At 57.4% G+C, this 11,644-nt stretch overlaps 2 protein-coding genes across 5 annotated transcripts; one reads left to right on the plus strand and one right to left on the minus strand.

Moving 5' to 3' along the window:
• The first annotated feature begins 7 nt into the window (after positions 1-7).
• LRRC46 (leucine rich repeat containing 46) lies at positions 8-4,964 on the plus strand. 2 transcript variants are annotated; one of them, XM_032428966.1, is made up of 8 exons: positions 8-286; positions 385-490; positions 1,816-1,924; positions 2,974-3,020; positions 3,296-3,405; positions 3,600-3,669; positions 4,001-4,152; positions 4,477-4,964. In XM_032428966.1, exons 1-8 carry the CDS (start codon positions 277-279, stop codon positions 4,833-4,835), a joined length of 963 nt encoding a protein of 320 aa, XP_032284857.1. In that variant the 5' UTR covers positions 8-276; the 3' UTR covers positions 4,836-4,964. The 2 variants fall into 2 exon arrangements, with proteins under 2 accessions (XP_032284857.1, XP_032284858.1); XM_032428967.1 differs by having other exon boundaries at positions 3,600-3,663.
• Positions 4,965-5,164: 200 nt separating this feature from the next.
• Positions 5,165-9,487, minus strand: SCRN2 (secernin 2). 3 transcript variants are annotated; one of them, XM_032429284.1, is made up of 8 exons: positions 9,410-9,487; positions 8,871-9,044; positions 8,461-8,642; positions 7,722-7,875; positions 6,868-6,934; positions 6,564-6,729; positions 6,282-6,462; positions 5,165-6,018 (listed from the first exon to the last, which is right to left on the minus strand). In XM_032429284.1, the coding sequence occupies exons 2-8, from the start codon at positions 9,042-9,044 to the stop codon at positions 5,860-5,862; spliced, it is 1,083 nt and encodes a 360-aa protein (XP_032285175.1). In that variant the 5' UTR covers positions 9,410-9,487; the 3' UTR covers positions 5,165-5,859. The 3 variants fall into 3 exon arrangements, with proteins under 3 accessions (XP_032285175.1, XP_032285174.1, XP_032285176.1); XM_032429283.1 differs by having other exon boundaries at positions 6,868-7,083; positions 7,676-7,875; XM_032429285.1 differs by lacking the exon at positions 6,868-6,934 and having other exon boundaries at positions 7,676-7,875.
• Positions 9,488-11,644: the final 2,157 nt, after the last annotated feature.

Below are 11,644 nucleotides of genomic sequence, written 5' to 3' on the forward strand. Positions count from 1 at the left end.
TCTTTTCTTTCGATCCGTACCCGCCACTCTCTACCACAATCCCCCAGTTTTACTAGCCCTTTTGCACCCCTCAAACTCCAGAGCCCCCGCCTCGATTTACTTTTGTCTTCTACCCCACCTCATTAATTGGCTCTGAATCAACCACTTTCCCTTGTCCTTCGAGTCTCCGAGCGTTTCTCTCCTCATACCATCCTGGGTTCCGCCATACCCGGGACTGTCCAAGTTGGTCTGCTTCCCTTCGTTCTAATCCCATGCCAGGCCAGTAACGTTTAAATCATGCCCGGAGGTGAGTAGGGGATGGGGTGGTGAGTAGAACAGTTGGATAACAGTAGGGTCAGGCTTCCAAGAATAAGAAATGTAACAACCGGACTCATCTTTTCACAGCTAAGCTTGCCCAGAGTCCAGAGGAAGGGGGAGTGTGCATTACTGAAGCCCTTATCACTAAGCGGAACTTGGCCTTCCCTGAGGATGAGGATCTGTCAGAGAAGATGTGAGTGCGGGGGAGGGGTGGGGGGGGGGAGAAAAGGGGTGCTGGCCGATTGAAACACACAGGATGACCGGTCCCCTGAGCTGTACTGGTTTGTCAACTCATCTTTGTCCCTCTTTTTACTTACTCCATGCATTCAATCAGTGGTCATGTCCAGTTGGTTTTGCCTCCTTAAACATTATTCTATTTCTTTTTTACCACGCCCACTCAACTGCCTTAAATAAGGCTCTTAGGCCATCACCTCTCAACAAACTCCTAATTAGTCTCCATGCCCCCAGTCCTGGATCCCCGTACCGTTGCCAAAGTGATCCTTTTAAATGATAAATCTGATCAGGCACACCCTGATAGAACCTTCCTTGGCTCTCTCGTACTTCCAGAATAAAATCCAAATGCCTTAGTGTGAGTTGACCTCTGATACCTTTTCAGCCTTATTTCTTGCTGTTCACAATTCCTCTAAGACCCCACGTTTTTACACCTTAGCACCTTGCCTCTCAGATTGGTGCCGAGCAGCATCACCTGGGAGGTTGTTAGTAATGAAGACACTCAGGCCCACCCCAGACCTACTTAACGGGAATCTGCATTTTAACAAGAACCCCCCAAGGGACTCCTGGGCATATTAAAGTTGGAGAAAGCCTGGATTAGCACATACTGTTCCTTCTTTTTGACATGCCTTCTCCTCATCCCCTTCTCACCTTCCCAGCCAACTTCTACTTATATGTCACCTCCTTCAAGAAGCATTCCCTGTCCCCCGATTCACGACTGAGTGCACAGTTCAGGCACTCCTTTAGTCCCTTGTACTCGTGTCTGTCATCCACTTGTCATAGATGTTTGGCCTGCTTCCCTAATAGTGATGAGCAGGGACTCTCATTTGTCTCTAGTGGGCAGTAAATGCTGTGGTATGAATGAGTGAACGGAACAAGTGCTTTTCCTTCCATGGACCACCCAAAAGGGAAGTGAGGAAGGATCCTCCTGCAGAGATTGTCTCATCTCTGCCCCGGCTCCTGCTTCCACCATCCACGCTGGCCCAAGGAAGTCTTCCCTTGCCTCAGAGTCTCTCTAGGAACCATAAGCTGCTATCACCCATTTCCCAGTCCAAGGGCCCTCTACTCCTCTCACCCTCTGATCCTTCCCAGTGCTACTGACCAAGATCCAGGGCTCCCAACCAACCAGGTTTCATGATCTGGACACCGCCTCATGAGTCAAGAAGTTGTTTGACATCTCATCAAAGGCACTTTGCTTGAAACACCTTTCCTCCCCCCTCCCATCTTCCCTGCTGAGACACCGCAGAAGTGGCGCTCCCTTATAACACCTGCTGACCGTTCTTCCAGGTTTCACACTCTGGCTGAACTGCAGACTGTCCGCCTGGACCGGGAGGGGATTACCACTATCGGGAACCTTGAGGGCCTCCAGAACCTTCACAGCCTTTATCTGCAAGCGGTAACTTCTTGCCTCCTGCCCTTCCTCCCCCTTCACCCTCTGTGGACAGAGTCTGTTTAATCCAAAAGCAACCAATCAGGTCATCTTGCCCATTCCCTGGCGTTCAGGTAGGCAGACCTTCATTGAAACTGTTCCCAGATGGGGTTCCTGGCTGGCTTATCTGTGGAGCGTGCAACTCTAGATCTCAGGGTTCTAAGTTCAAGCCCCACATTAGGTGTAGAGATTGTTTAAAAGTAAAATCAGAAAGGAAGGAAAGAGAGAGAAAAAGAAGGGAGGGAGGAAGGAAGGAAGGGAGGGAGGGAGGGAGGAAGGAAAGGAAGGAAGGGAGGGAGGGAGGGAGGGAGGGAGGAAGGAACTGTTCCTAGATGAATCAGGAATTCTGTTCACTAGATGAATCAGGAATTCTGTTCACTTGAAAGACCAATCCTCCCAAAAGAGATCCTGAGCATGCTCTTGAATCACTGTTTTTTGTCAGACACTTCTCTTGGCCTCGAAGTTCTTCTTGGTGTCTACCTTAAATCTCTCATGTTATATATACCTCGAGCCCATTTCCTGTTTTGAAGAAGTAGAAGAGGGAACCAGAAGATTCCTCTGCATCCTTCAGAATCTTGAAGGCTGTTTGTTGTTGTTGTTGGTGGTGGTGGTGGTTGACTGGCTGATATTCAGTCTCCTCCAGTTTGAATATACCCAGCTCCTTTAATCTTTCCCCATAGAAACTTTACAAATCAAAGTAATGTATATTCATTACTCCCTGTGTGTACCTAAGCCACCACCAAGGCTTTTGCTATTTCCCCATGGCCCCTTGGTTTCCTTCTTATTTCCAGGCCCCTCTTTGGTTGTGGGATAAGCAGGGTATACTTTAATGAAGCATAGTCAGCCCCCAAGTTGACACCCTTCACCATCCACCCAGAGAAAGCAAATCATCCCCAGGTACTGAGAATCAGTTCAGGGAGCAGGGTGGGGGGGCTGTCATTCCCAAAGTGCCAGCTCTCTGGCTGGGCCAGGAGACGTGGTCTACCCAGTTTCCCCAACTCATTTGCTTTCTGCAGAATAAGATCCAGCGGATTGAGAACCTGGCCTGCGTCCCCTCCTTGCGGTACGTGGTGTCAGGGTTCAGGCCCGCGGGAGGGGGGAGAGAGAGGGAGACCCGGTCACGCCCCAGAGAACTGATGCAGACCTCTCCAAGCCTAATGTCTTGTCCGCTGAGGACCCAGCAAGCCCTGCTCTGCTTCCCCCACCCCAGGGGGCCATGGGTCCCCACTCATCATCAGGCTGCTTAGCCAGGGGCGCTGGGCACCTGGTGCCCTCCTCCCTTCCTCCAGTGGTTCTGTGATTCAGCTCTGTCTCTGCACCCCTCCCTTCCCCCCGCAGCTTCCTGTCTCTGGCAGGAAACCAAATCAAGCAGGTGGAAAACCTCCGTGACCTCCCACATCTCCAGTTTCTGGACCTTTCTGAGAACCTGATAGAAACCCTGAAGCTGGGTAGGAAGGGCCTGGCCCCAGCTCATGGGATAAGCCTCGTGTTGGGGGGCCCCCCTCCTCTCTGCCACCATCTGCCTATGCTTGCATTAGCAGCACAGCCTCTGGGGGGTCTGGGGAGGCTGTACAAAGAGGCAGAGGCTTTGGGCCGGAAGAAGGCTCTGACACTCTCCTTCCCCTCTCCCTGGGGCATGCAGATGAGTTCCCCCAGAGCATCCTCATCCTCAACCTGACTGGAAATAGCTGCACCAACCAGGACAGGTACAGGTGAGAAGGACCTGAGGGCGGGAAGAAATGGGGGATGGCCGAGCTCCTCCTCCTCCCTCCATGTGGGCTCCCTCTCAGCCTGCAGACCCGGGGTCACCATCCATGGCACCTTCTCCTCTGTCACCCCAGCTCAAGTGGAACGCCTTTTCTCTCCCACCCCGAGGTCCACACGGAGCCAGCCCTTAGCTCTTTGGGGCCGACCGCAGGCCCATCTCCCTGCCTGTGAACACCCACCCCTCTCGGTGTGGTTGCTGCAGCTTGTGTCCGGCTCCCCCAGGCTCCCCACCCATGGGTGCTCTCCTGGGGGGCCTCTGCTCTTCCTGCCCTGCAGGGAGCTGGTGACAGAAGCCCTGCCGCTGCTCCTGGACCTGGACAAGCAGCCCGTGTTAGAGCGCTGGACCTCGGATGAGGAGGAGAAAGCCTCGGGCGATGAGGAGGAGGAGGAGTTCCCGGAGCTGAGTGGCCCGTTCTGCACAGAGCGAGGTGGCCCTGCTTTCCAAGGCTCGCACCCTTCCTAGAACTCCCCTCTGCCCCGTGGGGCACGGGGGAAGCTCAGATGGCAGTGGTGGCTAGGGAGGCAGCCCCAAGCCCAGAGCAGCATCTGGGTCAGAGACGGACAGTGCCGCTGGGGCCAGGTGTCAGCCCGGCACGCAGGTGAAGCGTCCTCCCGACCCCAGCCCCGGGCCCCTCCCCACTAGGGATGGCAGCGGGTTAGTTTGCTCAGGGGGTCAGCCAGAGACCTCCCGCCAAGGGCCTTCCTGCCAGGCCTGGGGCTCCATCTACCACCTCCCGTCTTGTCCCTGCCAGGCTTCCTCCAGGAGCTGGAGCAGGAGATGGGCAGACACAAGGAGCGCAGACAGCAGGCAGCCCTGGCTGAGCACGTTCTGAGGATGGAGACAAAGCCCGCCCTCACCGGCCTCCCCCTGCTGCCTGGGGGGCCCAGGGCTAGGGACAGCAGTCCCTCTGTCACTCCCGAGCAAGGGACGGAGACATCCCCCAAGCCTGCCTCCTTGCCACAGGCCACCTCTGCCAGCAAGAAAGCCTGCCCTCTGGCTTCCGGCCAGCAAAGCGCTGTCCCGGCAAAGAAGGGGACCCCAGCCCCCGCGGCCTCTGTGGCTGGGGCCTCCAGCACAACCAAAACTGGGACCAAAAGAATCCAGAAGTGAAGTGCAGCCCGTCCCTACCAGCAGGACCCCAGGCACAAGGACTGGGGAAGAACAGGGCATGGGGTGGGGCCTCCCCTCCTTCTCCTCAGACCCCGCCCCTGTGGCAGGAGCCTACCCCAGTAAAATGTCTCCCAGCCCTGACTATGTCTTTCATTTTTTTTTTTTTAAGATTTTTTAATTTATTTATTTGACAGAAAGAGACACAGCGAGAGAGGGAACAGAAGCAGGGGGAGTGGGAGAGGGAGAAGCAGGCTTCCCGCGGAGCAGGGAGCCCGACGTGGGACTCGATCCCAGGACCCTGGGACCATGACCTGAGCCGAAGGCAGACGCTTAACGACTGAGCCACCCAGGCACCCCTGAGTATGTCTTTCATGTCGTTGGGGGGCATCTGAGGGGAAGCAAGCAGTCAAGGCAGTGGGAAGGAGTCACAGAAATACAGATCCCGACTCTAAAGAACATGTTTCTGGACCTCTCGGGAACTACCCAAAGGACTGGCCCACCTCAGGTCCCCACCTGGCTGCCTGGGCCCTGAGTGGGCCTCGCCTTGGGGAAGATGCCGTCCTCCGGGGCACATCTCACTGCCACCCTTAGGGAGTGCCCTCCCAAGGTTCGAGCCAAGGACCAAAAACCCGTGGTTCTAATTCTCCCTCAACAGTAGCCCCATATTGTGCCAGGCGTGTTCTCTTGTTCACACCCGCTCACACACCTGGGGAGACCACCTCTCCTCACACGCCCCTGCCACAAAGTTCTCCATCTAGTTCCCATCACCCAAGTGAGAAGACTGCTGCCCAGCAAGACGACCAGAGGCCCTGTAGTCAGCTCAGGGCTGCCCTTCGCCCTCACTTGGCTCTCCCATCCCCACTAGACCTGGGATCATGTTCACTGAACAGCGAAATAACATACTTTATTAAGGCAAAGGCCGAGCTGGCCGCCCAGAACAAGGCTGAGGGGAGTGAAGGGCTTGTGCTGATCCTGCCGCGCCGGGGGTCCTGTGGCCACCCCAGGCCAGGAGGCGCCGTGGCGCTCAGGCGTACACCTGGCTCTCCCTCTCCACAAAGGCCTGGAAGAGGGTGCCCAGCTCCTGGGGCGGGGGGGCCCACTCCCCGGCCAGCAGTCCCCGTGCAGCCTCCAGGCCTTCCTGCTCCAGATCCCGCTGCTTCTGCCGGAGCTGCTGCCCCCGATCCTGCCCAGGAAAGGTGGAGATGAGTCCCCAGGACAGGCTTCCCTCTGGATCTGGGGGAGATCCCTGCCATCTCCCACAAGCAGGAGAAAGGACAGGGTCCCCAACATTTTCCTGGGCAGCTAGCTTTGAAGGCAGAGACTCCTCTCCCCAACTCTATAGAGTCTCTCCTCCACTCCCAGGCCCCCCTCATATTTCCAGGATCCCGACTGGGGATGGGTGAAGTGAGTCATGCCCCCAGAGTAGCCCCTCGTCCCTGGGGGTACCTGCTCACTCTCCATCAGCCCCAGAGCCACCTGGTGCCCGCAGTAGAGGGTGTGCCGGCGATCCACCTGAGTCTGGAATCGGGGCTGGGTCCGAACAGGGTCCTGTGCTCCAAAAGTGGGGGACAGCACCTGGGGGGCCTGGGCTGCCCCTGCCCCGAAGATGAAAGGTTTGAACACTGACCTAATGGGACAGAGATGGAAGGAGCGAAGGTTATTACATCCCCCATCCCCCCCCCCACCTGGCTCGCTCTCCCCTGCCTTCCCCACCCTCATTGCCCTCACCTGGATGGGTCTGGTGTGGCAGTGAGGAAGTGGACACAGGGCTGTGTGGGGTCCCGGGGCAGGATGGACACCATGCTGGCCGTGGTGCGAAAGCCTCCTGAGTCCATGCAGATGCCACTCTCCTTGTTCCTGAGGATGCCCATCATCACCTCTGCCGTGATGCCCCCTGCGAAGGAGGACAGGCTGAGGGGGCCCCCAGGGCAGAAGGGGGACCTCTGGCCTTGGGTCAAAGCCGTGGGAGAGGAGAGGGGCTGGCACTGCAGAGGCCCTCCGGCCCCCAGCCCGCCACCATCCGCTCACTGACCTCTTTGCTGGTGCAGCAGCTCCCGCCCAGCCTGGAAGCGGGCTTTGGCAGCCTCCATGCGCACAGGCTGCTGGGTCAGGGAGAAGACCTGAGCGAAGTCAAAAGCGCCCTGCCCACCCCACCAGCCCTGGGCCAGGGCGTGGGTCCGCAGCTCCGAGTGTTCGGCCGAGATGTCCGTGCCAATGCTCAACTGGTTGGAGATGTTGCGGGCCCCCTCTGTGGAGGAGGCGGGGGGGACGGGATGGCTCATTTCTCATGAAGCACCTGCTCTGTACCGGGTGCCAAGAACATGATGGTGAAGAGCACAGTCCTGCCCTCGTGGGGAGGGAGACAGCAAAAGGATCACAGAAATAAATGTGAACTTGCAGGGGCGCCTGGGTGGCTTAGTCATTAGGCGTCTGCCTTCGGCTCAGGTCATGATCCCAGGGTCCTGGGATCGAGCCCCGCATCAGGCTCCCTGCTCCGCTGGAAGCCTGCTTCTCCCTCTCCCACTTCCTCTGCTTGTGTTCCCTCTCTCGCTATGTCTCTCTGTGTCAAATAAATAAAATCTTTAAAAAAAAAAAAAATGTGAACTTGCAGCTGTGGTGAGTGCAATGAAGAAGCACCTGCTTGCATATAAGGGGGGAACCTGACTGCCAGGGAGTCCAGGAAGGCTCCCCAGAGGAAGTGGCAGGCTGGAGCACAAGAGGACCTAAGCAAGTGAAGGGGGAAGCAAGGGTCCTGCCCTGCCCTGCCCCCATCCCACCCCCTCCCAAGGCTGGCAAAAGGGGATACCCCCGGGAGGCAAGCCCCGGTGCCAGGCCCTCACCCTGGATCCTCTGTGCGGCCCACAGCCTCCCCGCCGTCTCCAGTACCCATGCCTCAGTCCGGTCAGCCAGGAGGAAAGTGTTGTGGTAGCAGAATGGTGCGGGGTCCTCCCGGCAGCTGCCCCCTTGCCCGTAGCGCTCCAGCAAGCCCGTGATCACGTGCAAGGCCTCCAGGGCAGAGCGGCTCCGTTCTAAAGCCAGCCTGGCACGAAGAGAGGGGCAGGGACCAGAAGGGCAGTGACGTACCGGCGGCGGGTGACGGAAGCCGCAGCGGAGAGACGCAGCCCAGAGAGGCCCCCGTCACACAATCTGCCGACAGCGGTTGTATGGAGCGCAGTTAGGCCAGCGGTTTTCAAGTTCTGCTCTGAGGGTCCCATGAAGAGGCCCGAAACATGGTCTGAGAGAGAGAAGCGCACCGAGTCCCCCAGGCTCCCTTCAACCAGAGCTGCTCTGATTTTACTGGCTTTATACATTGGGGCTCCGTATGAGATTCCATTTGGGAACGAACAAAAAGCACTTCTATTGAAAAAAGAAATGTGAAACCACTGCCCTATTTCTGAGCCAGGAGAGGCCCAGAAGTGGTCACACTTGGGAGCTCCTTACCAGACTGGAGAGATGGGGCCCCGGGAGAGAAGAGGAGCAGGGGCAGCCTCTCTGGGGATGGCGAGGGGGACACAAAGATGGAGGCCCCTGTGACCCCGCTTGGGGGGGGGAGGGGGATGGCCTGGGTCAGTACTCAGCAGCCAGACTTCCAGTGCATAGCGATGAGGGAGGGCAGGGTCCCCACCTGAGCAGATCCATGCCCAGCAGGGCTTCCCCCTCGCCAACTGGCTCCTTGGTCCACACTGCCTCATTGCCAATACAGACGCCATGCTCATTGGCGCCCATCTCAGCCCCCCACAGCCAAGAAGGGCGGCTCAGGATCACAGCGTGAGTCTTTGACACCTGTTCCACCTCAATGTAGGTGCACTGCAGGTAAGGGGGGAGAAAGGGAGAGTCCACTCAGAAAGGGTTTTGGTATTCCCATTTTGCAGACGAGGAGCTAAAAAGAGGCTAGGGCCAGGTTGGTAGACAAGAAGGTCATGCTCTTTCCAGCACCTGTGGCGGCTTTCCGGGCGTGAGGAGCAGAGGAGGACGGTCTTAGACGGATGCCTAGATCTGCCAGAGCTCCTGACACTTCCATAAGGCCTAACCCACCTGGAGCCGGCTCCCAGGGGCGTGAGTGCTTGCCGGTACAAACACCACCTCCTGCACTTCGTCCCGGGGCCGGTCAGAGTTCTTGGCAAAGATCACCGCGGGGATGGCCGAGGCCGGGGGTACCGAGACAAAGCAATCGCAGGAACACGGGGCATCGGGGTTCCACGAAGCCATCTGGGGAGAGGTGGAGATGAGTGCGTCCCCCTCGGGCCACCTCTCCACCATCCTGGCCAGGGCTCAGCCCCTGGGAGCCCCTCTCCCAACACGTGTCAACAGACACTCGGAGGACACTGCCGTTGGATCCGGGTGCTCAGCACCACACACACACTCCATGCGCGGCAGAGGCACCGGCTCTCGGCCCCCGGCTCCAGGCTCGGGGCTCAGCAGGCGGGCGCAGAGCGCACGCTCCCAGGGCCCTACCGGGAGCCCGGCCCTCGGGTGCAGTCGCGGGACCCCCTCCCTCGCCACCCAGCCTCTCCAAGAGTCTCACACCCCCCTTCCTCTCTTCCCCCCTTCCCCCGATACGGTGTGCCCCTCACCCTCTCTCCCTCCGAGATCCCCGGCTTGGTCCCGAGCGCCACCGCCTCCGCTTCGGGTCATTGGGCGGAGGCTCCCAGGTGACCTGGAAGGCTTTGGCCGGGGGGCGGAGCCGGAACCAAGCGCTTGCAGTTCTTCCGTTTTCCACCAGGGCGCGCGCCAGCACTGCTTCTTGGAGCGGAGCGGCCTCGGAAACCGTGCTAGGCTGCCTGTTCTGGCCGGCGCCGCTTTCAGTCCGGATAAAGGCTGAGACGAAGCCAGGGGCACTTCGAATGAGGTCATTGTGGGGAGAGGGAGCTGCGGGTGGAAAGAAGCCCACGTGAAAAGAGAGGAAAGGAAAACCGGGCAGATCTGTTAGAGAGCGCGGATTGCTGGGGCATCTGGAGGAAAAAACTCAGCCACTTGTGTCCTGGTTTGAATTACAAAGGTGCGACCTACCCCCAGCCCCCACCGGGGCGTAAGATCTGTCAGATTGTCACAGGGCAGGAGGTGTAGGGATAACTTAAATTAATGCATTTTTTTTAAACGCACATATGCTCAAAAGCCACTTGACCCCCAAAAGATGGATTCCGCCCCACAGTGCTCAAACTCCTACCAAGATAGCTTTGAAAGGAAATTTGAAAGTTTCTAGTCCAAAGATTTGGTGCCTTTACATATAGTGAAACTGAAACAGCAAAGAAGTCTTGGCCAAGGGGGCACATATTGATGTGTGGGTGGACTCTGATCCCAAATGTTCTGCTTTCCGGGTCATTTTCCTCTATTAACCCTCTCCGTAACCAGCATTTAAGCAAATGCATCTCACTCCTTTTGCTCTGTGGAGCCCTCCAGGAGTGGCGACAGGAGAGATATTGTAGATTGTCTACTTCTCCCACATCCATCCTGCCAATCAGTCAGGGCTGCTTCTCAGAGCTCTGGCCACAGCATCCCAGCCTGGGGTCACTCCTGGGATGGGACTGAGGCCAAGGTTTCCCCAGGAGGCAGGCTATGGGCAGGTGCACCAGATAAGGCTGTTGGGGGATCTGAAATCTGATATATTTCCTAATTGCCTATAGGTATCCAAGGCTGATTCTGAAGAGGAAGCTCTCCCCCAAGAAGATGGTCTTTACTTTCAGAAGGGGCACTGCCACTTGCGGAGAAGAATTATCTAGAAGTTGGGCTGGAGGCAGGGAAGAGCATCACCTGAAACTCAGAACACTGGCATCTCATCTTCTGCAATGGATCTGGAGTGTCTCTTTGGGCAGGTCACTTTTCCTTTGAGGGCCTCAGTTTCCCCAGTGGCAAAATGACCACACTGAACTAGTTCTGTGATTCTCAAGCACAGGTGGGGAGTGGAGGGGAGGGATTCGTTTTCAACCACACAACTCCCACTGCACAACAGAATACTTTCATACTCTGTCCGTGGACTGCCAGCGTCAGCATCACCTGGAAGCTTGTTAAAAATGCAGAATCTGGGGCACCTGGGTGGCTCAGTTGGTTAAGAGGTCGACTCTGGATTTCCGCGCAGGTCCTAAGATTGAGCCCCGCGTTGAGCTCCGAGCTCAGTGGGGAGTCTGCTTCTCTCTCTCTCTCTCCCTCTGCCCCCCGCAAATAAATAAATAAATCTTTTTTAAAAAGATGCAGAATCTTGGGCCCCACCTCAGACCTACTGAATCAGAAGCTGCATGTTAACAACACCCCCCCCGTGTAAAGTTTGAGAAGCGCTGTTCTAATACGCCCTCAAGGACATCACTTGGTGGGGTGCTGGAGAGTTAATCGGGTGTCTTGAGAAACTTCATGGGTGACTCGAATACGCCCTCTACCGGGCGAAGACAGCCAGACTGTTCGATTCCTGAGATGCTTTTCAAACCCGCGCTGCTAGGACGCGGAGCTGTCGAGCTCTCCAGAGTTAATGGAAAGTGAAGGCTGCTTCAGATGTGCTGTCGACAGGGAGGTGTCGTGAGGTTGCCGTCGGAGGTCATTCCAGAAGCAAACGTCAAGGCTGTGTGCTGATGAATGTGAGCACCCAGAGCGGCGGGCAGCCCAGCCGGCCCCCCTCCTGCGCTTACCCCGCCGCCCGAGGTAGGGCCGGGACCGGCCGGAGGAGCAGCGTGTGTCTGCGGGCCACAGCGCCGCCCCAGGCTGCAGTTCCCGGGCGGCCTGCTCCTCCGTCACTTTCCCGTTCCTGATTTCACTCACCAACCCGGGAGAGGAGGTGGCCGCTCAGAGAGGTTGTCCAAAGGGTGAGCCCACGTGGCCTG

This window comes from Phoca vitulina, unplaced genomic scaffold, assembly GCF_004348235.1.
Source record: "Phoca vitulina isolate PV1807 unplaced genomic scaffold, GSC_HSeal_1.0 scaffold40, whole genome shotgun sequence".
NCBI classification, from domain to species: Eukaryota; Metazoa; Chordata; class Mammalia; order Carnivora; family Phocidae; genus Phoca; species Phoca vitulina.

Coding starts and splice junctions, on each gene's coding strand:
- LRRC46 (XM_032428966.1), top strand. Junction 3,021..3,295: donor GCCTGCGTCCCCTCCTTGCG/GTACGTGGTGTC, acceptor TTCCCCCCGCAG/CTTCCTGTCTCTGGCAGGAA. Junction 4,153..4,476: donor CCCGTTCTGCACAGAGCGAG/GTGGCCCTGCTT, acceptor TGTCCCTGCCAG/GCTTCCTCCAGGAGCTGGAG.
- SCRN2 (XM_032429283.1), bottom strand. CDS start 9,044: ATGGCTTCGTGGAACCCCGATGCCCCGTGTTCCTGCGATTGCTTTGTC. Junction 8,643..8,870: donor CCCCTGGGAGCCGGCTCCAG/GTGGGTTAGGCC, acceptor CCTTACCTGCAG/TGCACCTACATTGAGGTGGA. Junction 6,019..6,281: donor GGCTGATGGAGAGTGAGCAG/GTACCCCCAGGG, acceptor TTTCCTGGGCAG/GATCGGGGGCAGCAGCTCCG.